At 36.6% G+C, this 24,615-nt stretch overlaps 1 protein-coding gene across 1 annotated transcript in view; it reads right to left on the bottom strand.

The window, feature by feature from the left end:
• The window catches only part of thsd7aa (thrombospondin, type I, domain containing 7Aa), a 116,529-nt gene that overhangs the window by 23,565 nt on the left and 68,349 nt on the right, over nucleotides 1–24,615 (bottom strand). The window contains exons 7-19 of the mRNA XM_079589851.1: nucleotides 22,680–22,874; nucleotides 17,068–17,320; nucleotides 15,069–15,184; nucleotides 14,444–14,576; nucleotides 13,620–13,723; nucleotides 12,448–12,642; nucleotides 10,181–10,447; nucleotides 7,285–7,464; nucleotides 4,460–4,598; nucleotides 4,195–4,348; nucleotides 2,487–2,628; nucleotides 1,455–1,570; nucleotides 1,253–1,370 (exon numbers count right to left, since the gene is read on the bottom strand). Of these exons, the coding sequence (XP_079445977.1) occupies nucleotides 1,253–1,370; nucleotides 1,455–1,570; nucleotides 2,487–2,628; nucleotides 4,195–4,348; nucleotides 4,460–4,598; nucleotides 7,285–7,464; nucleotides 10,181–10,447; nucleotides 12,448–12,642; nucleotides 13,620–13,723; nucleotides 14,444–14,576; nucleotides 15,069–15,184; nucleotides 17,068–17,320; nucleotides 22,680–22,874 (2,112 nt within the window). The remainder of the gene's footprint in view (nucleotides 1–1,252; nucleotides 1,371–1,454; nucleotides 1,571–2,486; nucleotides 2,629–4,194; nucleotides 4,349–4,459; nucleotides 4,599–7,284; nucleotides 7,465–10,180; nucleotides 10,448–12,447; nucleotides 12,643–13,619; nucleotides 13,724–14,443; nucleotides 14,577–15,068; nucleotides 15,185–17,067; nucleotides 17,321–22,679; nucleotides 22,875–24,615) is intronic.

Genomic DNA, 24,615 nt, shown 5'->3' on the forward strand with positions numbered 1-24,615 from the left:
TTACCTTGGAAAAAAAACATTTTACAAGAACTGGCTGTTGTTGTTTTTACTCAAGAAACACTATATATATATATATATACACATACATAAAGGCTAAAGTTGTATGTATTCGAGGAGCGGAGAAGAGTGTCTTAGTCTAGCATTTGTCGTCGGGTCATAGCCTGTGTGTAGCACTTCAACTTTTATAAAATGAGATTTTGGCCAGATGACAGAAAAAACTGATCGGCAACATAGCTACAGTAAACTTCATAACCTGTAAGTTGATGAAAATGTAATGCGATGAACTTACTGCCTCAGATGCGACCGTTCTACAGACAAAACACGCTCGACATTTGTGGTCAAAAACCTCAGAACTCCATTTGAGCGTGATTTTGGTCAAATGTTAATAATATAATGACACATGTATGTGTCTGGCCATGTATAAAGCCACAATATCAACTTTGACAACACAGCGTTATTAAAAAAAATTTTTTTTTTCCATTTCCTGAAAAGTATCATTTTTGGACATGCAAGGTTTACGCCCGACAGCAACGATATAATTTTTTTTAGCCAAATGGGTTTAGTCAAATGAATCCCAACAATTTAAATTCCAGTATGAAAATAGTTATTTGCATTCATATCTGTGTGAGGACTTCTCTCTTTCTGTGAAAGGCTACAGATCATCTGCTGATTCTTTGTCTTTGAGGGAATCCTCCAGCCTGGGGACAGATTAAAGATGCTACAATGAACTAAGCCAGCACAGGTTTCAAACAGACGCAGGGTTTGCTCTGGCTGTTGCTGGTCATTGACTCTCAAAGACCGCGTGTAGTGGAATGGTCTCTTAGGCCCCAAGCACACAAACATAATGGGCCCCAAATCAATCGTCAGAGCAGATGGAATTACACTCAAGGACATCATTACCCTCCTCTCAAACGCTGCTGCAGGGAGATAACACAATTGTTCTCACCATAATTTTTTTGTGGTTTCAGCCAACGCTTTGGTAATTCTAAGACAGCGGAGAGCTCAGTATAATTCCCTAAAACCTGCCATTTGAGGAACCAGTCATGTTAGCTCACATCAAAGACTAGCGTTTAGGACCGCAAGACACAATGACCCTCCTGAGGCTTTTGATTTGGTCTGAAACAGACTGTTCGACTGCTGAGAGTGTGAATTAACCAAGCCATGCACATTTAATAATCACAAAAACTGATTTTTTTTGTGTATCCTGGCACATATTCAGCTTCAAAATCGAGGTGTTCAATTCAAGGCCTACCTGCAAGACCACAGGTGTGAGAGCATTCAGACCAAGACGACCAATCAGACAGCTGGCAGTTGACAGGGCACTCGACCACACAGGAAGCGTTCATCTGCCATTTTTTATCGAGACCAAGCTAAAAGAACAGAGATCCATTTATTCAGGTGGATTTTTAAAAGAAGCATCGGTTGTAAACAATGTCTTGTGAACTGAATAGTACCTCCTCGCAAAACTTCAGGTCCACGGACTTGGCATCACTCCGAACACAGTCAAGCATGCGTGTCTTGAATCCAACCCCGCACACGGCTCGCTCACTCAGCTGACATGTGCTCCAGTCTGGATGGGAAATATAGATACAAAACAAAATTCTTCTAGTCTGAACCTGATCAATCATCCTCTTACCCTTTATCGTGTGAAAATGCATACCTGGGGCCTCTGCAGTGTTATTGAAAACTAAAACTAAAACCAACATTATTTAAAAAATAAAATAAATTATTGTCATTAATTGCAATAAAGTTGAAATAATATTAGATGAAAAACTACTAATAAATAAATAAATTGGGAATGTTGCCTGAAACGGAAATAAAATAAATGTATGTTAAAGTACTAAAATGGCTGAAACTGAAATAAAATATTAAAAATGAAAACAAAAATGAATAAAAATGACCAAATCACATAGCACATAAATGACTAAAACTTAAACTGAAAATATAAAAATAAAATTTAATTCAAGATATTATACTATAATAGTGTATAAATAATAATAAAATAACACTGGTATGTAAAATAATAATAACGCAATTATTAATAGAGGAAAAAATAAATAAAGTCATTCATTTATGCATTACATGCATGCCTTTGCAAAAGGATTTTATCCAAAGCAACTTAAAAGGCATTCAAGGTGTTAATTTTCTTTTTTCAGACGCATGACCTTGGTGTTGTGAGCGCCGTGCAAATGTTACTGTTTGGAGAGAAAAAAGAATGCTGATATTATGTTGACATTAGTTTATAATCAGTATTAGGGAAAGTAAAGAGAACTCCAACTGACACCTAATTACTTCTTCAATCAATTCAAATGAACCTGAACAGAATATGAAGGTCATGGCAGATGAATAGCCCAAATCGGCGAATCAAAACAGTTATTTTCGGTGCTGTCAAATCGATTAATCACGATTTGACAGCACTGTTTTTTAGTCTTTGCGTAGATCTGGTAGCTAGCAGATGTTCTAGATAAGATGCAGTCAATATTTACCTGTGATATTATAGGAGTAATGGAAGCAGTTGGTGTTCAGAGTGCATGTTTCTTTCTCTGTAGTGGAAGGACACTGTTTCCCTTCACCAGGCTGACGTATAGGGCTGGCGGTCCTCTGCCTTGTACTGTTCACATTGCATGGCTTAAAAAAACAAAAAAACAATAAACAAAGCTTTCAATGAACAAATAATGATCAATAAACAACAACAGAAAAAAAACTAAAGAGAAGGCTTTTTGAAATATTCAACATCTGTGCAGCGGATTAATTTGGCTTTCATATTCTCCTTGCGATTTCTGAGGGAAATAAATTCCTCTCAGTAGTCACGCGTAAGATGTTTTAAGCCTTCCCGCATTTTAACCACAGGGACAGTCTCAGTATCCATGGCATTTAGCAACCCTTGCAGTTTGGTGGCAGCGTGCCTGGGAATCACACTGAGACAGACATGAGTAACCCTCCCCCCGAGAGAATCCTCAATAATGCCTATACACACACTCTATACACGCTTGCCACTGCAAACGATTTCATGTGTGAGCGACCAACCCCCGCCACACACAAAACCTTCCTCGGAGTTAATATTTTGCCATGTATTTACTGACCGCTGGGGCACAGCTGTCCAAAAATGTTCAATTGGTGTTGGGTTTCTCTGAAGAACATGCTGCATCTCAAATCCTCCTCAACAGGAGAATGAAAAATAGGTTCAAGCATGGCAGATCAGCATGCATGCATTTAACTTACTTATCAGACAAAGGTTGGGCTTTTATTGGACACATGCATTGAAAAGTGTTGAGTTTAGCTTCATCATACACACCACGCAGCAATGAATGTTGAGCTTGGGCCGATTAATTACACCGCCCTGCATCACAATTGTTTCTAACTGATTTTGGGGAGCTGATTCCAAAAATAGTACTAGTTTTGCTCTAGCATGTCACACTCAAAATATGGTGAGATAAGGTGAAGAAGTCTTTTATTATCCCTTAATCACCGGAAAAACTGCCACAGAGACATGGTTCCTATCTTCTTCTGAGCCAAGTTTTAACTATTCATTCAATTCTCAGCTGTTTCGCACATGTATGACATTTGTTTATGCCTAATCCAGATTTCAAGGTTAGAATTATGGCCAGTGACATGACCCAAATGTTTTCTGTTACATTTGTGGGTGTTTTACTACATCCGAACAGTGACAGAAAAAAACAGATTTTGTGACAAAAACTTAATTATAACCTTGTGTTTATGTAAAGTTATTTGACACACACACGCACACGCACACACACGCACACACAGTATATATATATATATATATATATATATATATATATATATATATATATATATATATATATAGTTACACAACAATATTACATAAACACAAACTTTTGCGATCAATCGATAATATATTAGTTTCACCTTTTAAGTATGAATTACTGAAATAAATGAACTTTTGCACGATATTCCAATTTTTCTAGTTTCACCTGTCTGTCTGTATGTATATATATAGTATTTGAGCATACGTTAAATATACTGTACACACATACACACACACACACACACACAATCATCAAATTAGGTAGGCCTTTTTTGGGAAATCAGCAGATTTTTTTTTTTTTTCAAGATTCAGGCCTGTGTTATCCATCACAAAATAATCGGGATAAATATGATTTTGTGCTATATCGAACATTAGACATGTTCCTGATCAATGTCTCCTCTCACCAGTGGGCATCGACTCCAAGAGCCCCAGTCAGTCAGAACGCAGTCCTCGGGACAGGGCAGTTTGCTCTCTCTGGCTCCAAGAGGCATCTCTTCCGGATCACAGAGATAGTCTTCTACAGTGTCTGAAGGTCCATCAACAGTGTTTTGCATGCACCTTTATGAAATTAAACATCTGTTAGGACTATCATGAACTTAGCAGGACTTTCTAAAAAGGTGCATTACTAGTAATAATGTTGCTTATGTTGCTGCTGTTGTTCAGTCATACCTAACTTTCCTCGTCTGTACACCTTCCCCACAGTTCTCTTTCAGATCAACATTGCTGACCTTCCAGACACTCCACGGCTCAGCCACCCAGACATACTGACTGCAGTCGCTCAGACACGGCACCACTTCATACACCTGAGGAGACGCCACAGAGCTTTCAGCTGGGCATCAGAAAACTAACTTCTCTGTCACTGCTCACCAACGTTTTTGTGGAATAATAAGCATTTATGTAAAAGCTTTATTGGTGAGAGTTTACAATGAGATTAAATTCAATCAACATCAGTTAATTCTTTAGTTATCATGTACTAACATTCATTTTCAGACATTTACACAGGGTATCTGCAATTTTTTTAAAGTCAAATTTAAGGCTTTTTAAGACTTTTTTAAGACCTGAAGAAATAAAAATTAATACCGTACATTAGGGGTTTGCAATATTAACAAAAATATATCTCGATATTTTCAAAGTTGTTGATTACCTTTTATGTCAAATTCTAACATTCAAATTAAATTCTATTAGAATAAGACCGTACCACTGTCAAATTAAATAATTAAATTAAAAACCATCCTTGCAGTGCAGAGGTGACACAGAAGCGGCATCCGAACTGGCATTACTATATTTACACTTAATTTGCAATTGCATAAATAAAGCTATTCAATATTTAAATATGAAATATTTTATAATTTTAACATTTTAATTAAAGGGCACTTTAAATATGCAACTAAACCCGCCAGTAGGTGGCAGTAAGTCACTGTCTTAATAAGCGAGTTGTTGGAGTTTTATTCAACCGATTTGTTCAAACGGCCGATTCATTCATTGAATCAAATGATTCGTTCAAAACGCGGATTTCAGTTTTTAAAAAAGAAATCGCTGTCTGTTGGACTACAGTTTCATTATAAAATTATCGTCGGCGAAATAAAGGGGGAAACAAACAATATTGACAATATAAAAAGTAACACACAATGTTAACTTTATTGTTAATTTAATTGTTGTATAAAATAAATAGCACATTTGCAATTGAGCACAGGAAAACGGCACTCTTGCTCGTGATATTCTAATATAACAACATAATATAATATAAATATAATAAGACAAAAACTAATTTGGGGACATACCTATAACTGCACTGACACATCACGCAGTGAAAGCAAGCATGAGAGACAAACGCGATGTCAGCTCGAACTCGCGGTGCCTCGTACGTAACGTTAGTTAAAACAATGATTACAATATCATCATAGTTCATAGACAATCCTAATCACAAAGAATGAACTTACTATTGAACTGACATTTACTCGTTCTCTTATCCTCTCCTCTCTCGCGTGCAGGAGACAGACGCAGGCTAATACCAGCTAATACGCTGCCGTAAATGACGCGAATTGTCACGTGAACAAGCAAATCCACAAAGATAGAATAATAAAAATAATACGTACGCTAATTAGATAGTTTTCATTTGGAAAGCATTTAGATACGTCGTCAAAGTGTCATCTAAAATTTAAGACCTTTCATAGGTAAAAATAAGACTTTTCATAAGTAAAAATAAGATTTTAAGACTTTTTAAGGCCTTAAATTTTAAATATCGAATTTAAGACTTTTTAATACTTTTTAAGGATCCGCGGGGACCCTGTTACAGCATTTATTAATAAGGTTACTAATTTATAAATATATTATGGTTTGTTGTAAATTCATACCTGTTCATAAACTAAAAAAGTTTGGGGTTAGTAAGATTTGTTTTTATTATTTTTATTATTTTATTCAGCAAGGATGCAATAAATCAACCAAAAGTGAGAGTAAAGGCATTTATAATTTTACAAAAGGTTTCCAATTTTTAAATAAATGCTGTTCTTTTGAACTTTCTATTCATCAAATAACCCTGAAAAAAGTATTATGGTTTCCACAAAAATACTAAGCAGCACAACTGTTTTCTACATTGATGATAATAATAAGAAATATTTCTTGAGCAGAGCACCAAATCATCATATTAGAATTATTTCTGTGACACTAAAAATTCAACTTTTCCATCACAGGGTTAAATTACATGTTATAATATTTTAAACTAGAAAACAGTTATTGTAAATAGTAATAATATTTCACTGACTTTTTTTACTGTATTTTTGATCAAATAAATACAGCGTTGGAGTGCATAAGAGATATATTTTAAAAAGATAATAGCAAAAAAGTTTGGTGTTGGTCAGAATTTCATATATATAAAATTATCAGATTAATAAATGCTGTAAAAAACATTTCGATTCAACGGTAGTGCCCATTTTCCTTTCAGTTACATCACTCACTTAATATTCATGAGCCAATCTAGCCAGGTTTATAATGTGTCCTGCCACTTTTAAGATGATTCCTTCGCCCTTTGGGCCTCAAAGTCATACATTTATCAAGATCTTGAATTAATAATTGATCAAAAAATTATTATTATCCAAAAATTATCATTCAAAAAGATAACTGGTTAATCAGATGTGCAGCATCATCAATCATTTAAAATGTGATTTTCCTTCTTTTTTTTTACCTGAGCCTGTTGCAGGATTCCCGCCATGATAAGAGAGAGAGAGAAGATGAAAGAGGGAATGTGGAAAACACATAAGTTGTTACATTAGTATTAGCCACTTCCAAAACCAATTAATGATGTGTAAATACACACAGTTTCAGCCTAGCAAATTTTAATGATCTAAATCTACGATGCACAAACAGTGTCCCATGATTATATGAACAGTGCATTAAAGAAACATGCTATTCCGTTTGGTCCTTTGATCAAACATTTACAGCACCCCGGTAATTAATCATTAAAACAAGACAAGCACATATAACAGGGTCCCTGCATACCTGATTAACATGGTCCAGTTTGGGGCACGGCCTGCCACCATTATAAGGCTTCTCCCGAAGCCACTTGGACCGTACTTTGACACCACTGCCGCAGGACTTGCTGCAACGGGACCAGTTTGACCACTCGCTGAGCTTACAGTCAGATGGACAGGGGATGATACACGCTTCCTCTATGTAACCTATGAGAGGTAAGAGAGAGTTGAATAGCGAGTCAAATAAACACGATGCAGTTTTGACGCTGGTTACAGGAGTTGGTCTAATACATTGTGACAGGTGACACAGCACCGAGTGTCTATGTTAAAGCAGCGTTAAGGTTAAGCTTATGGCATTTGCACTGATATGGTCTGCTGAAGTTTCATTTTACATCACAACTTGAAAAGGTCATGGTTCCACTCTGGAAATTCTTGATGGGAAAGCTGCATGAAACAGCTCAAGTCCTGGAAAATGTCAGAGGATTATTCAAAAAGCAGGTTTTAAGCATTCCACGTCAAGTGGTCCATAATACTTTGCTTCTTCGAATATAATATAATATAATATAATATAATATAATATAATATAATATAATAATTGTATTATTATATTGCATTACATTACATTGCTGAATTTTTTTTTCAAATAAGATTATTTAAAAACATTATTGAGGTAGAGTAAATAATTTGAACAGAACTTGACTTCTAAAGCAAAAATTGGCTTTAGAAATCAATGCGATTCAAAGATCGAATTTCTCCCATATAATAAAAAAGATAACTGCAACTTTTTATGTCACAATTCTGTCTTTATTATGTTTTATTATGCTTTGAATTCTAAGAAAAGAAAAGTCTGAATTGTGAGATGTTAACTTAAAATGGCAAACTCTGACCTGTGAGAAATAAAGTCAAAATCGTGTGTTAAAAACTCAGAATTCTAAGAAAGTAACTCTGAATTGTGATATATACTCTAACTATGATAAATAAAATCAGAATTGTGAGACTGGCAGAAAGAGGCTTCTACACGAATTTCTCAGATTGCGGGAAATCTTAATTTTAGATAGTTTGTAATTGTACATTTTAATTAGATGTCATTTTAAAAGTCAAATGAATGAAATGAAATGTCATTTTAATATATTTATTAGCTTAAATTAACGCAAATAACGTTATGTATTATAGTGGCACAACATTCAAGTCAAGTCACCTTTATTTATATACCGTAGTACTTTATACAATACAGATTGTTTTAAAGCAAAGCAAAATAATAGTTCATGTTAAATTATTAAATTAAAATATTGTTAATATTTTGTTAATTACCTTTACTATTGGTAAAAACTCCTCATACATTCGCATACACAGTTTTTTCATTACACAGTCCAAGAGAGAACATTTTTTTTAGATATCTGTAACACTTTCGAACCAGAATCCCTAATAAAGAAACTTCATAGTTGGATTAAACACCCTCCTACCGACACAAATTGCCTTGGGCAACATGTCAATCTGACAGCCTCACAAAATGGCAACCACGCTTCGAATGGTGAGGGTTATGGGGTCTGATTGGAGCGAGGGATGTCTCAGAGGCAGTGAGAGAGAGAGAGAGAGAGAGAGAGAGAGAGAGAGAGAGAGAGAGAGAGAGAGAGAGAGAGACCCTGCCTCCGTCAGCACATCTTCACTCTAGGGATGCCGAGTCTTTGAGCCACTCACGGGCCTCCAGCTGAGAGCGTACAATCCATACCAGAGGATTGTGACTCATAAAGAGAGAGGCCTTAACGTCACAGAGCTCCTGCATTGCCCACAACATTCCACATGCTTTGATCTAACGCTGTCGTTTGCCACAGTCTAATCTCGGGCTCAGAGGAAAGGATTGCCAAATGCTCGTTTCTGAGCTCCTTGCTCCAGGAGGTGGTGAAAGGTGCCCAACCGGAATTAGACAAACACAAGCGCATTTTCCACCAAGACAAGCTCTTTGCTTTCTTTACTTGAGATGGGCTAACTAAAAGAAAGAATTCTGGCAGACAAGATAAACATATTCGGAAAAATCCCAAAACACTGCATTTCAAATAATAGGATGCAACTGACTTTTTGTGTATTTCAAGCCTATTTTCAGGGAGCAGGCTGATAGGTCTTTTACTTGCAAACTGCAAGCAATCACATCATTACCTTATGGCACAAGCTGATTGGCCTCTGCTGCTTCGGCAGCCAATGAGATTGCTTGATCAACATTTAAATAGTCAGATTCAGTGTTTGCTGTAAGCTAGTCTAGCAGCGCTCTGTCAGAGTTCCTCTGAAACCCTCCACCTCCCCCAGCTCCACCTGTTACGGGATTTATGCATGTCTATTTTTGCAGGAGTGTGTCTGTGTATCTATTAGCAGTAACGAATCCATACTTGCTCTGCAACAGCAATAATCAACAACAGCAGCAGCGTAGCAGATCTAGTCTGTCAAGACCAAATACATTAACATTGCCATATTCAATAACATGCTAAAACTATTCCGAGAGTTGTCATGATTGATATTAAGTATTTTTTAATTTGATCATACTTATCTCAGATTAGAATATAAAACAATTGAATGTTTGGTTAAATTTAGCATTTATTGTCAAATGAAATGTTACTTTTGTCAAATTAGATTATTTATTTGTAAGATTTATTATAGTATTATTTTGGATTTAACATTTTTTTTTTTTATAAAACCATAATATTTAATCTGGGAAAATTTTGTCTAAATTTACAAAATGATAATTTTGTGAAAAAACACTCTTCGAGCCTGAAGAGTGGCTCAACCAGTGATGTGAGTTTGGGGGCGGGACTATTTGTTTGTCCGACCGTTGGCATACAGGGAAATGTTTAGAAAACCTGTTTGCAATAATCATTTTTGCAATTCCGTTTGGTGACACTAGTGATGCAGAACACTTTTTTTTCCCACCCACCGTGACTGTTGCAGCGCGACGTCTCCACGAGCCGGTTATCCTGGTCATAACACACCATGGCTTGAAACCGGTAACCCTGTCCACACTCCTTGATGTCCCCTTGCACTTTCATACCCAACAGGCCCTCTACCCGTCCACCCTCGGGAAGGATGCAGTCGGACCAGTTCCCCACAGGCTGGGCGTTGTACTTGTTGCAGGGGCAGTACTGGGTTTCGCTCAGAGGATACATCTGTGTGTTTTTACATTGCTCTCTCTTTTTGCTTTTACCTGTGTCCAAAAAAAATAAAAAAAATCACACAAACATACAATACTTAGATCAAAAGTTAAAAGGTCATGTTATCCATTTCAAAATGCTTTCATGTTTAGAGAAATAAATCTTTTGTAATAATACGATACGAAATGCACAGAAATGATCCTGTAATGGTATCTAGCTCCTTTGGTCAAAACACACTGATCTGGTAATCATGAGTAAGCAGACTTATCCAAATTGAAAGACCTATGGCACTAATCTCATGTAATCCCTTTTGTAAGTTGCTTGACTTACAGCAGGTCTTCCAAAGGGCAAATAAGTCTTTGGCACGCACCCTGTATTTGGTTAAACTCTAAGTAACTGGCTAAGCTTCTCATGGCACTTTATACTAAAGGTTAAAACACATTTCTGGTTCAGGTGAGGTTCAGGCATTTGCATCTAAGAGAGCATTTTTGTAAAACTATTTGTAACACGGAGGGTTTTCCTTCATCCTCATGACTCAATGGACAGATTTTCTTGAATTTTAAAGAATAAACACATAGATAAAACAAATCTGTTGATAAAATCAATAAAGGCAGCGGTTTTCAAACTGGGTCGCAGAAAGATAAGGATGACATTTTTCAAATTTAAAGTCTAAGATACATACATGCATTTCAAAATAGTATTCACAAGTAGTGTGCTTTCATTTTAATAAATAAATGAATAAATAAATAACATAATTTTTAGTACAATGATAAGCCATTTTTTTAAACACTTGTTGACTCTATAATATATCCCCTTATATTGGCATAGATTAAACAGCCATTACATATTTTAAACGGTAATATCCTATACTAACCCTAAACTAATCTTGACAAATCATATATCATTTGAAAGCTTACAATCTCCAGTTTACATATTTGGTGACTGATTTTCAAAATAAATTACAGAGGAGTTGTAATTTATCAATTTGCAACAAGAATATTTTCATACTCCTAAGGCGTGTTCAGACCTTTATTTTGAAATCGTGATGAACATGAAAAATCATGAAAGAATGGTAGAAACCTCAGTTTGTTTTCATGCCAAGAGTTCAAAAGATAGCATCCATTCAATTATTTTAGAAAAAAAGGTCTGAAAATGTTTTGAATATAAAGAAAAAAATAATAGATTCACCATTTGTGATGTGGCAGCGAGCTATAATGCACATACGTGTCCTTTTTGTGTTTCTTAGAGGTTGAATTCATTTCAAAATCTGCCGAACTTCCCATACTACTTCTGAATAGGAAGTCTACTTCATAAATTGTATGAAAATTGTAAAAAATAATGGTTCAGATCACACAAACAACATATGGAAATGGAGGCACCCTTATAAGGGCAGTAATGTCAACTAGTGAAAAAGTTTGGTACTGCGCCCAAACAAAATCTCACTGAAAGCTTCATTTTTGAGATATCAACCTAAAATTTGAAACACAAGTGGTTCAGATTTTTGGCTTTTTGATTTTTATGCATTTTTAGAGTCCACCAGGTTTTGAAAATATATATTGTATATAAAATATGAATAATTACATTTTTAACATTGTACACTTTTATAAACTTCTATAACTTTTTTTTAACTTTTAACGTTTAACTTTCTTAATTTATTTCACTTCTACAGTACAAAAATCTGCCACATGTCTTCAAGACCAATCTTACATCTATATTCCAAAGCATTCTTGAATTACAACCATTTAAGTTCGGAATGTGCATTTTCATGTCTATTAAAAAAAAAGGGTGTTGTCTATTCAGAATGACTTATGAGCTGCAACCTTTTTATTTTGGGTATGACATGTATGCATATATGCCAAAATTGGGGGTGAAGAGGAAGGAGTTAAGGGGATATACACTTGTATAATATACACGCATATCAAAATTACTGTTTCTATTGGATCTATGAGACTTTATGCTCTTATGCTTAACATTAACGACGTGAGTGAGAAAACCCGGTTTGAGGACTTTGCATCAGGAAAGTTATCATTAGACCTGCAGATCCAGAACTTACCAACAAGAGTTCTTTTCCTGGTTCGGACACCCACACAATCAGCGGCGCAGGATGAGAATTTGGACCAGGGGGTCAGCTGGCAGTCATCCTGGCATGGAAGCTGGCAGGATTGAGTGAGTTGAGGCATAGGACCCGCAAACTTGAGACATGCTGCAACGTCTGCAGGTCCACCGTCCAACTTCTTACACGAGACGGCTGGGGGAGAAAAGAAGAAAGAGATCATATTGATAGATAGTATGCCAGACAAAAAAAAAAAAGATCTAAAAAAATGGAAAAAAAATGCACTTCTCTGGGTTAACACTGATAAACATCAGCCCAGTCTCACCTATAAAGCCACACATACTGAATAAAGATAAGCATCTTGTGATGGATTACACGAGAATGCGGTTAAATGCCTATTGACTTGAGTAGCCGGACGGATCCAGATTTATATCATTGGATGAGGGTGAAAGCTATTGTATTGGATTGCTTCTTCAGTCATGCTGGCGTATTGAGGGATACAGTTACGGGTAATGCTTGTTAATGTAAGCAGTGCTGAGAAGTTGATTTCTAAAGAAGCTTTTACCATTTATGAACTTTATATTTCACTCAAAGACCAAAATATGCTAACATCATCCGTTTTTATAAGCAAGACACTTCACTTTTCTTTTAATATTGTCTTAAATTTTAACACAATATTTAAAAGTAGCCACATCAAAAATGCTTTTATGTCAGTCGAAACTTCCATGTGCGGTAAATGCATCACTATCAGAGAAATCACATGCTTAAATAGTAGCAAAATCCACTGTCTCGGGGCATTTATAACATACAACTCTCATCTTTCATTTTCAAATATGTTTTTCAATCGCACCACAGTAATGGCCTGCATTTGAACCCTGAGAGGGTTTACCGGTGAGAGTCAGAGCAAAGGGTTGAGCTTCAGACTGCTTCAGAGAGCTTCCCGAACCTCTTAAAGAGCATTTCGTTTAAATCCAGAAGAGTTTGCGCAGACCTTTGATGCTTAACACTCAGTCACAGATCAAATTAATACCAATCTCATGCATTTAGCATGCGTTTAACTATCTCCCCAGCTCCAAAGTAAAGCACTGCTACAAGCAACATATTCAAATTGAAAGATTGTTGCATCTCTCTCAGTAGCCAGTTTTAAGTTGATAATGAGGGTTTTCCTGTACCTCTAGCCTGTAGTCCTGGTCCACATGTCTCCTGTGCTCCAGGACTGTCCTGCCGAATGGTCCAGGGCACCAACTGACACCTGCGCCACTTGTGGGTTTTCCACCTATAGCACAGATATATACACATAAGGCAGTTTAGATTTTTGCATATGCATTACAGTATATATATATATATGATCAAAAATACAGTAAAAACATTAATATTGTAAAATAGTATTACAATTTAAACAAATGCTAGCTATTTTAATATATCATAAAATGTAATTCAGTCCTGTGTAGCAAAGCTGAATTTTCAGCATCATTACTCGATTCTTCAGTGTCACATGACCCTTTATGATGTTGAAAACCGTTGTGCTGCTTCATATTTTTGTGGAAACCATGATACTTTTTTCCCTCCTCAGGATTCTTTGATTAATAGAAAGTTTGAAAGAGCATTTATTTAAAGAAAAAAATATTTTGCACGATTATAAAGACTTTACCGTCACTTTACAGTCACTGTTCAATTGAATCAATGAATCCATAATAAATAAAACTATTCATTTCTTTTTCGGGAAAAAAAAATCTTACTGACCCTACACTTTGATTTTAAATAATTGTAATACAGACATTTCATTAAATCATTAACAAAATGTAAATATAATATATATTTGTATAATTTTTTTTACATATCTATACTAAAATTACAAATTATATATAATAAACATAATACATAATAATATGATGGTAAAGTAATAATAGACTAAGTTTAGTAATTTATTAAGTTTAGGAATTAATAATTGCACTTTTTTTTGTACTAAAATTGCAACCAGAGGTATTGTGGTCACCTGTAGCCTGGACAAACAGACGAGGCGTCGCATTCCTTCTCCTGGAAGAGTAGTTCTGGACAGTCTTGGCCACCGTTAGCCGGAAGCTGAATGATAATGCGTTTCCTTGATTGCTTCTTCTTGATGTTACCACCTAGAGGATGGACAGAAAGTATGAAATTGTCACGAATAAATATAGAGAATCTTGCAAAAACAACATCCTACAGTTAAATCTAATGGGTTCAGTAGTCTATATATGACTGTGTTGCATTTAACAAGGCTTTCAGCCAACCTTAGCTTTAATACCTCTGAAAATGTTAATGTATAATTCCAGCTACCATCTGCTTTTTGGTTTAATGACTTCAATATAAAGTGCCTTTGAGAAATGAAATGAGCTCAGCTTTTTTTATTTCCTTTTTTTTAATAAACTTGATTTAGTGATTGTTGCTCTCACTGAAGTTCTCCACTGGGTGAAGGCATCTATAAATATGTGCAAAGAATGGTAACAAAGAATCTGTTTCTTGACAATAAAAGACAACTTCAGCCTTTGAGAAACATTTTTCTATTCTTCTTTAGTTCAAGAGATGCATCAGAAGTATATGTCAGTTATATAAGTGTGTGTTAAAAAGCAGAAGCGGAGCAGCACCTGTCTGGCAGGTGGAAGGGCAGGGTGTCCAATCACTGTACGGTGTGACCATACAGTCTCTCTTGCAGGGCAGAAGACACGGTCTTACAGTCTCAGGACGCAGACTCTCTGGACACCTACATATAAACACATTCAATCAGGATGAACAGATGCTCTTTAGAAGAAGCGCACAACGTGTAAAAGCTCATCTTAAGATGCTCAGTTTTGATACAAACTTGATCATGAAGCTTGAGTGCTGCTGTCATTAAAGCAAAATGAAAACAAACCAAATATTAAGACATTATGAAATCAATGGTATTTTCTAATGTTCAACTTTAGAATTGTGAATATATGTACTTTTGTTTGAACGTAAATAATATCAAAAGTTTGGGGTCAGTATTTTTATTTTTTTGTGAGACAGAAATGAATACTTTTATTTGACAATGATGCATTCAACAGATCAAAAGTATCAGTAAAGGCATTCATAATGTAATGTAATTCATAATCAAAACCGTTCTATTTAAAATAAATGCTATTCTATTGATCAAAAACTGTTTGGTGGGATCCACAAAAATATTAATCAGCTTTCAAAACTGATTATAAGAAATGACTTGTGAGCAGCCAATAAGCATATTACAATAATTTCTGAAGGATCATGTGACACTGAAGACTGGAGTAATGATGCTGAAAAATCAGCTTTGCATCACAGGAATAAATTACATCTTAAAATATATTAAAATAGCAAGCATTTATTTTAAATTGTAATAATATGTCACAATATTAGCTTTACATTATTTTAAATCAAATAAATGCAGCCTTGCTGAGCATAAGATACTTAAAACATTAAAAGATTTTACTGACCACACACTTTTGGTAGCAAAAGTATATACATAGCATGATATAAATAATGTGATTTCAACCTCTAATATTGCATTTTTGTTTTTGTTATACGTTTTGGTATATACAACACTTCTTTCTCAATCCCCTCCCCATCCCTTCATCACACCAATATTCCTGCTCCTTTCACATGAAATCCCACAACGATCAGCATGCGGCTCACGCGTGTATATGAATGTGTAGATCGGGGGTAAAGCCCAGCACATGAATAACCCCGGGAAGAAAGCGGGACTCATTTCCATTACCAGCATGGGGTCCCTGAGCTACACACCCTGTTTCCACAGCCACTGACAGAATAATGCTGTTATTAAACTGAATAAATAAACAGATCATTTATTTTCCCAGTAGACGCCTTTAGGACCAGATCCAGATACCTAAAACTACAGACTGAGAGCTCATCAACTTAAAGTTTCTATCTGTCAATAAAGATCAAGCGGAGGACCTCAAGATTGAGCTTTATAAAACAGAATACGTGTTATATACATATAACAATACATCTTTATAAACATAATCTGCTTCAATGTCTGCTCCGACAAATGACAATAATAAAATAAATACAAATAAATGAATAAATAAATTGGGCTGTCTGTGACCCACATGAGGAGACATATTGTCTAGACAAGGATAATTGGTTAAAAAAAATTATGAGGATCTAATTATAGTTAAAACACTGTTGAATAATTAGGAGAAAATCATAAGCAATTAGCGAGCTCTTTGTAACATTTTGTAAATATCAAAGTATGAATTAAATTACATAATATATATATATATATATATATATTTACCGGTATATATAACCATTGACAATCGCTGTGAGAAATGCTGCCAGTATAGATCCAGCAGAAAGTGAAATAGAGTTATATAAATTGTGAAATGGTTTCAATGTGATGTTAGTAGAATATTGCATGGCTAGAAAAGGCTCTCAGCAAGTAAAATTCGAGAATATAATATATAAAACAGAAATAGATATTTTAGCACAATATAAGTAGCTCACTATATTATATTGTGTAGCGCTTTTTTCCATTGAACAATACAGACCAATAATGGATGTAATAAAATGATGCATTTGTTTACCATAAATGAAACGCATGACATTTATAAAAACACATTTAAAAACACATACTTTTTAGGAGGCACCTGTCCCACATTGACCCGGACACAAATGACTTTGCGCGTCTGCATGCCGACCGAGCAGAACGCCTCATTAGTGCCGACTCCTGATCCGGCGCGGCCGTGCGAGCTGTTGGCAGACGGGACGGAGGTGTCCTCTATGCACTGACCCCAGGGTCCCGTCTGCCAGTGGTACACAGTGCAGGGATGATCATTGCAGTTGCGCACCTCCTGCAAGGCACTGCTGTTGGGGCACTGACTCCCACCTAGAAGATAAAAAGGGTCAGGTGTTACAATGCTGGGTAAATCATAAACCCAAACTGTAAAAATTCCTATCTATCTATCTATCTATCTATCTATCTATCTATCTATCTATCTATCTATCTATCTATCTATCTATCTATCTATCTATCTATCTATCTATCTATCTATCTATCTATCTATCTATCTATCTATCTATCTATCTATCTATCTATCTATCTATCTATCCCTATTTTAACGATCCAAGTGCATGGTCTAAAGCGCACGAGTCCGAATCCACTTTTGCTAGTTTAATGACGGGAAAAATTGGCGCACCCGGTGCATGGTCTAAAAGTGTTGTCCCTATTCTCTTAATCAGTAATGGGTGTGTTTTGGGCATAACATGCAATAAACCAATCAGAGTCTCATCTTCATTCCCTTTAAAAGCCAGTTGTGCTCACGCCACGGCGGATTCGCTATTTACATGCCGAAATTTGCAAGCGGAAAAACTGAACGCTTCTCTAGCAAGGAAACGGATCTGCTCGTGTGCGAGGTTAAAACGCGCGAGCGTTGTGGACCCGCCTACAGGCGGACATTACTAACGCGCATTAAAATATTGCGCTATTGACTTTAGACCAGGTTTAAGTTGGCCAATGGCACAGTCTATTTCAGTTGCCTCAAAATAGCAACGCGCCTGAACACACCTCGTTTTCAGACCAGCACGGTTATGGGCGCACAAATGGGCGCAAATGCATTTGCTATTTAAACAATGTGGCGCAGGACGTGAAAATGATAACTGCGTCAGCCTGAAGCTAGCGAAAACCACTTGTGTCGCGCCTGGCGCTGCATTGCACTGCATGTATGATAGGGCCCTAAGTGTGATGCTACCACAACCATTTGTTCCCAAATTTATTTACCAGGCATTACTTGGTTTTCTTTACAACCTGCAGTCACGCAAAGCACTAGAATCCCTACGGAGTCAGCCATTACCTCAATGGTGCGTATTAACAACCGCACACCGATCAATGGGAATATGGTAAACCAGTGAATGAGAAAAATGGACAAACCGTGTCCTTTTTCAAGAGCACCAAAAATAATGAATAATTGACTCATCCTTTGTAGCAATGGAGAACACAGTCTTTCAGTAGCTCGTTTATAAAAAGGTTATCGACTATTATCACACACTTCATTAGACATGTGAGAACCATTAGAAAACACTTGCCGTGAGCAGCTAGACACAGCCACCGTAATGGCCCTGAAATAGAGAAAAAACTCTTCCGAGTTACAAAAGGAGGGTTATTTGACTTTCAAAGCATCTCATAGTGGTTCAGGGCATGCCGGGGCAGTGCATTAGCAGAGCTTCAAAAAGCTGCACCAGAATCGCATTGTTTCAAATGGGGATTAACACTCCCTCCGGTTGTTTATTGACCTGTGACTCAGATGAAGACTAATCCTTTGTACAATTACAAAAGTGAGTCTGTGCACAGCTCAGAGTAATTGCATGTTCTTGGTCCATCTCTGCACCATTAAGAACAGCAGTTCATATTGCAGCTCCAGCCATCCACGTTTCATTTCGTGGTAATCTTCATTTGATGTAGGACGCAGTGATGCCTACACGACATCCTCAAGAAGTGGTGCACTTGAAATAGTCAAAACCTTCACTTCGAAAGAGCAAATATGTGTTACATATGTAACTGTGCATTAAAATGCATAATCATAAATATTTTAAGATTCCATAAATGTTATATCCTTTTGATATATACTAGGCTGTCACTGGTGAGTTAACTTTTCCAGGGCACTGAACAAGGGTCAGGGACTGGCAACTGAAACAGTGCTACTGCTCAGTCTGTGATCTGTGAACCTCTCTCTAAACAGACACATCGTGTCACGATTCACCACTGGACTTAAAAACTCAATGATGTAATTGCAAGTTATGTACAACCTGCCCAAAAATATGTATTTTACGAGTTTGAGGTCAAACATTTGATTTAGCATCATTATAACTCAACTGGTGAGATGGTCCTCACTGCAGAACACTAAATCCAAATCCACCTTACATATACCTAAACCTACCCATCTCCACCCCCTGATCCCTAAACCCACACCTGAACCTACCAATCTCCACCCCCTGATCCCTAAACCCACCCCTGAACCTACCAATCTCCACCCCCTGATCCCTAAACCCACCCCTAAACCTAACAATCTCCACCCCCTGATCCCTAAACCCACCCCTAAACCTACCCTTCTCCACCCCCTGATCCCTAAACCCACCCCTAAACCTAACAATCTCCACCCCCTGATCCCTAAACCCACCCCTAAACCTACCCTTCTCCACCCCCTGATCCCTAAACCCACCCCTAAACCTAACAATCTCCACCCCCTGATCCCTAAACCCACCCATTTCCAACCCTAAACCTACCTATCTCCACCCCCTGATCCCTAAACCCACCCCTAAACCTAACAATCTCCACCCCCTGATCCCTAAACCCACCCATCTCCAACCCTAAACCTACCTATCTCCACCCCCTGATCCCTAAACCCACCCCTAAACCTAACAATCTCCACCCCCTGATCCCTAAACCCACCCATCTCCAACCCTAAACCTACCCATCTCCACCCCCAGATCCCTAAACCCACCCCTAAACCCACCCATCTCCACCCCTAAGATCTGGATCCAACTCCGCCCCCTGGATCTCGTGTACTGCAGTGAGGTGCTACTGCAACTTATTGAAACCACTATAGTTGCAAGTTATAACTGACAAATTGTTTACAAATAATGTAACACATTAAAAAACGATTTAATAATTGTTACAGTCAGATGAAGAACATAAAATGGATCTAGCCACGTCATATCTTAAATATTTTCCATAATAGATGTATACTACTGTTCAAAAGATTCAAAATTGAAATATAAAATTCTGTAAATTCGTTAACAATATTACATCAAACATATTACATTTATTTTAATAATATTAACAATGATTTTAATTCAAATAATATGAATTAAATTAAAGGGATAGTTCACCCAAAAATTTAAATTCTGTCATTACTAACCCGCATGTCTTTCCAAACCCATAAGATTTTGTTCATCTTCAGAAACACAGTTTTTAAAGCATCAAAATGGTAGTTGCGTAGTGGTCAATGGAGGGACAGAAAGCTCTCAGATATCATCAAAAAAGATCTTCATTTGGGTGAACTATCCCTTTAAGTTAACATGTTTACTTTGCAACCTTTTTTTTTTTTAAGTTTTCAAAACAAAAAAAAACTCTTTCAAATCGTCTTTGGCACCCATTATGCAGCTCTTGGAACCTTTTTTCCATGAGTCCCTCACAATCTATAAACCCCATAGACTAAAATGAGGTAACTGGAATGGGATTGCACATTTCTATTCCTACTGAGACTACTACTGTAGGTGTTCCTCCTGTTCGTTCTTCATGCTCAACATGGATAGTGAAATGACCATTGCTTCACGCTATTCTCGCCATCACCTCGCACAGAGGCAGATGGCAAGCAGAACAGGATCTACTAAACTTCATGCTACTGTCAGCACACATCTGCTTTCTCAGACGCTTGTCATCAATTCGGCGCACCGTCTCCTGCATTGTTTGAAGGCTAATAGAGTACCACAGTAGCCACACGTAGCACAATTCGCCACAGGGCAGAACGCGCCATTGCGCATATGTGGCCATATATTTGAGCTAAAACTGTCAAATATAAAGCAATCCCACTCCACAGATGCACCAAACACACTGCCTTTGATTATAGCACTGGAGTAACCGTAAAAAATAATGCGATGTTGAAGCAAACCAAGCCGATTTGCTCTCAGTCAGCAGTGCAAGTCCTGTTCCCTCAAGCTGCATATTTGTGGAAATGGATTTCTGGCTGGTGAGTGGTGGAGGGAAGGAAGAGGTTTAGCCCAAAGCAACCACTTATCCATCAGTCTATTACACATCAGATACACACTTACAGCCTGAGCTCACCTGAGGTTTGAATCACTTAACACTCAGAGACCCTTATTACCTTGTTATGGGCAGCGTTTTTAGCCCACTCACATGGAAGAAAGTTGAACTAACATAAGGGAGGTACTGTATATGCGGTAAGATATTCATAATCTGCTCATGTCTACTTGAACATCTGCATGGATACAAATCCACAACCGTAGAAAATAAAGGTAGTGGTTATATCTAAGGAAGCAGAAATCGTTGGAGAGACCTTAGCAAAACAGTCTAGTTTTGCACCTCATCTGGACGATGCAATACTTCATTCAAATATTAATCATAGAAAGGGCTAATGTTAAACACTTTTTTTCAGCCGGATGCTCTGAGGAAAAGAAAGCTCATGTTGCACATAGAGCATCATGTAAAGCAATGGTTTGTGGTAAACCTGCTTTGTGTGTGACCTGCTGTCAAAATGGCTGAATAAAAATGTCACATATGTTTTCAGTAAAACTCTCTGGTTAAATAAAATATTTTTTTACAAGCATCATATGTGAATCGATGCCTTTGAATTTGAAAACTTCTTAATGCTGCACCAAAAGAAGTTTGGTTTGGCATAAAGATGCCAAAAAATGCTAAAATATAAAAGGTTTGGGGTTATACGATTTTTTTTAAATGAAATTAAGGATACATTAAATTGACCAAAAGTAAATACTTACCTTATAATAATTGCAAACATTTTCTTTATTTTTCAAATAAATGCTGTTCTTTTAAACTTTCCATTCATCAAATAATCAAAACAAATATCACAGTTTCCACCAAAATATTACTCAGCACAACTGTTTTCAACACTGATAATAGTAATACATGTTTTTGAGCAGCAAACCAGCGTATTAGAATGATTTCTGAAGGATCATGTGACACTGAAGACTGGAGTAATGATGCTGAAAATTCAGCTTTGCCAACACAGGAACATATCAAATTTGAAAATATATTAAAATAAATATAGTTAATTTAAATAGTAAGAATATTTTACAAGATTACTGTATTTTACTGTATTTTTTTAACAAATAAATGCAGCCTTGGTGAGCACAATAAACTTGTCCTGAAAAATCTTACTACCATACATTTTTAACCATAAAATATTATTCCCAAATATGTTTGAACTGATTATTATTAATTTAAACTTCTCAATGTTGCATTAAAAGAAGCCTATGATATCATAAAGATGCGTAATTAAATTGCTTCCATGTTAAAATGTCTCATAAACAGTAACTGCAATGTGCATACTATGCTGTAACATACTAAGGATATACATACATACTAAGAAATCTAGTTCTAAGAAACGTTTGCAAATCTCCTGTGCGAGCACCAGCTCGTACACAAGAAATTTGCACCGTTTTGGCGGAAACGGGGTATAAGAGCTGTTCGATAATGATAAAACCCCTACCGTCCCCTGAGTCGTAGGCCAGAATGGAGCGTGCTCTGGTCTGCTTGCCCTCGGTGTTCTTCCCTGAGCAGGTGTTGGAACACAGAGACCAGGAAGTCCAGGGACTGAGCACACAGTCTTTGGGGCAGGACACCTCACACAGGACGGGCATGGGAAGGATGGCATCCCTGCACAGCTGCCGGTCCACGTATTCACCTGGAAACAGCAAAACAGCGCCAGTTACAATCTCACATCCTAAATAAGGATCCCAATGGATTAGCAAGCATTTTGCGGAAGTTGATATAATGGAACCAAATTAATATGACAAAACAATTTTTAAACCAAAATGATAGGGCAAAGTGTAACAAATTTTGTATCCTCAAAGAAATACACCAACATGTTTCAAAAAGGGAAACTTCATTCATTTGATGCGGTGTTAAATTGTGTGAACATTAATACACATGTCACTGTGCCTAAATCTAACCACACAAAGACTGCATACTGTGCATGTGATCCACAGCCAAGTGCTGTCAAATCTACTCCATTCCAGACTGTGCACAAAAACACCCACATTTACTCACACGTACTCCTTTACACATTAACACTCTGCATAAACAGTGAATGCACAAACAGGGCCGTTGATCAAATTCAAAAGGAACCAAGACTACATTTATAAGGCTGGGCACATCCTTAATGTCGCCTATCCACCTTATTTTGCAACACAAAAGTAAGCTTTTTTTTATGTGTGAGATTTCTGATTTTATTCATTAGACTAAAGGTAAATAATTAAGAATAACAAAGTGCCGTAAGTGGTAAAACTATTTGCACTACACACCGGTGTGTTTATGATTATGATAATAATTAAAATAATATGATCACAATTAAAAGTTTGCAATATAAAGCAGTATAACAGACTATTTTTGTACAGGTATTATAACTATAAGTGAAAGACAGAAATAGATGATCCTGAGATGGTTGCAATAACATGAAATTCTAGGCAATTTAGCCACTGCAACTATGTATCATTAACATTCTGACGTGCTCATATGTGTACTTGAGATGATGGAGATTTGTTTCATTAACTAAACAAACAAAACAAACAAAACACCAAAACAATTTGGTTTTCTGAACCAAATCAGAAAAAAAAAAAAAAAAACAAAACAAGGCAAACAAAAATCTCACAAAACAAAAACAAAAGACAAAACAATGTAAAACAAACATAAAAAGCACAGCCAAACAAAAACAAAGCAAGCAAAATTAAACGAAAACAATCAAAAGAAAACAACAAAGAAAACCAAACAAAATAAACAAAACCCAGCAAACGCATAATTTGCTCATAGAGGTCATCTGAAAGACCTAGTTTTGGACACCAACCCCTCTGTGGATCGTGCACCAGCCCCTAAATCGATCGGTGAACCCCACCCCTGAAAAAGAGCCCAAAGTGACAGAAAACCCACTGAGTCAGATGACACTGCGTGACCCCATGGGACACAACAGATCTATTCTCATCAGCACCAGACAACAGGAATCAATAATTGAGAGAAGAGGGGAGGCACTGGGGAACAATGAGGAGTGCGGGTTGAGACTGGGGGTGGGAAAGAGTTACACTTCCTCACACTGCTGGCACTGATACATATCCAAGAGGAAGCATTTCACATCAGGAAAAAAATCATTACAGACATTCACTTGCTTTTTAGAGGTTTCATTTGAAAAACAAGACAAAGTAGATCTTAATACACTAAAATACACGGTCAAAAAAAAAAAGAAAAAAAAAAGGAGATCTATTCACAACCACATATTTATTTATAGAGCATACAATATTCCATGTTAAGCTGCTGTGTTTTGGAACAAAGTAACCAGTCTAAGCTGATCATTAGCTGGTTACAAAAAAAATAAAAAATTACATAAAATAAAAACCTACACATAAGGCACTCCTCACAATTCCTTCAGACTTGAG

Source organism: Phoxinus phoxinus (assembly GCF_949152265.1).
Source record: "Phoxinus phoxinus genome assembly, chromosome: 19".
Taxonomy (NCBI): domain Eukaryota; kingdom Metazoa; phylum Chordata; class Actinopteri; order Cypriniformes; family Leuciscidae; genus Phoxinus; species Phoxinus phoxinus.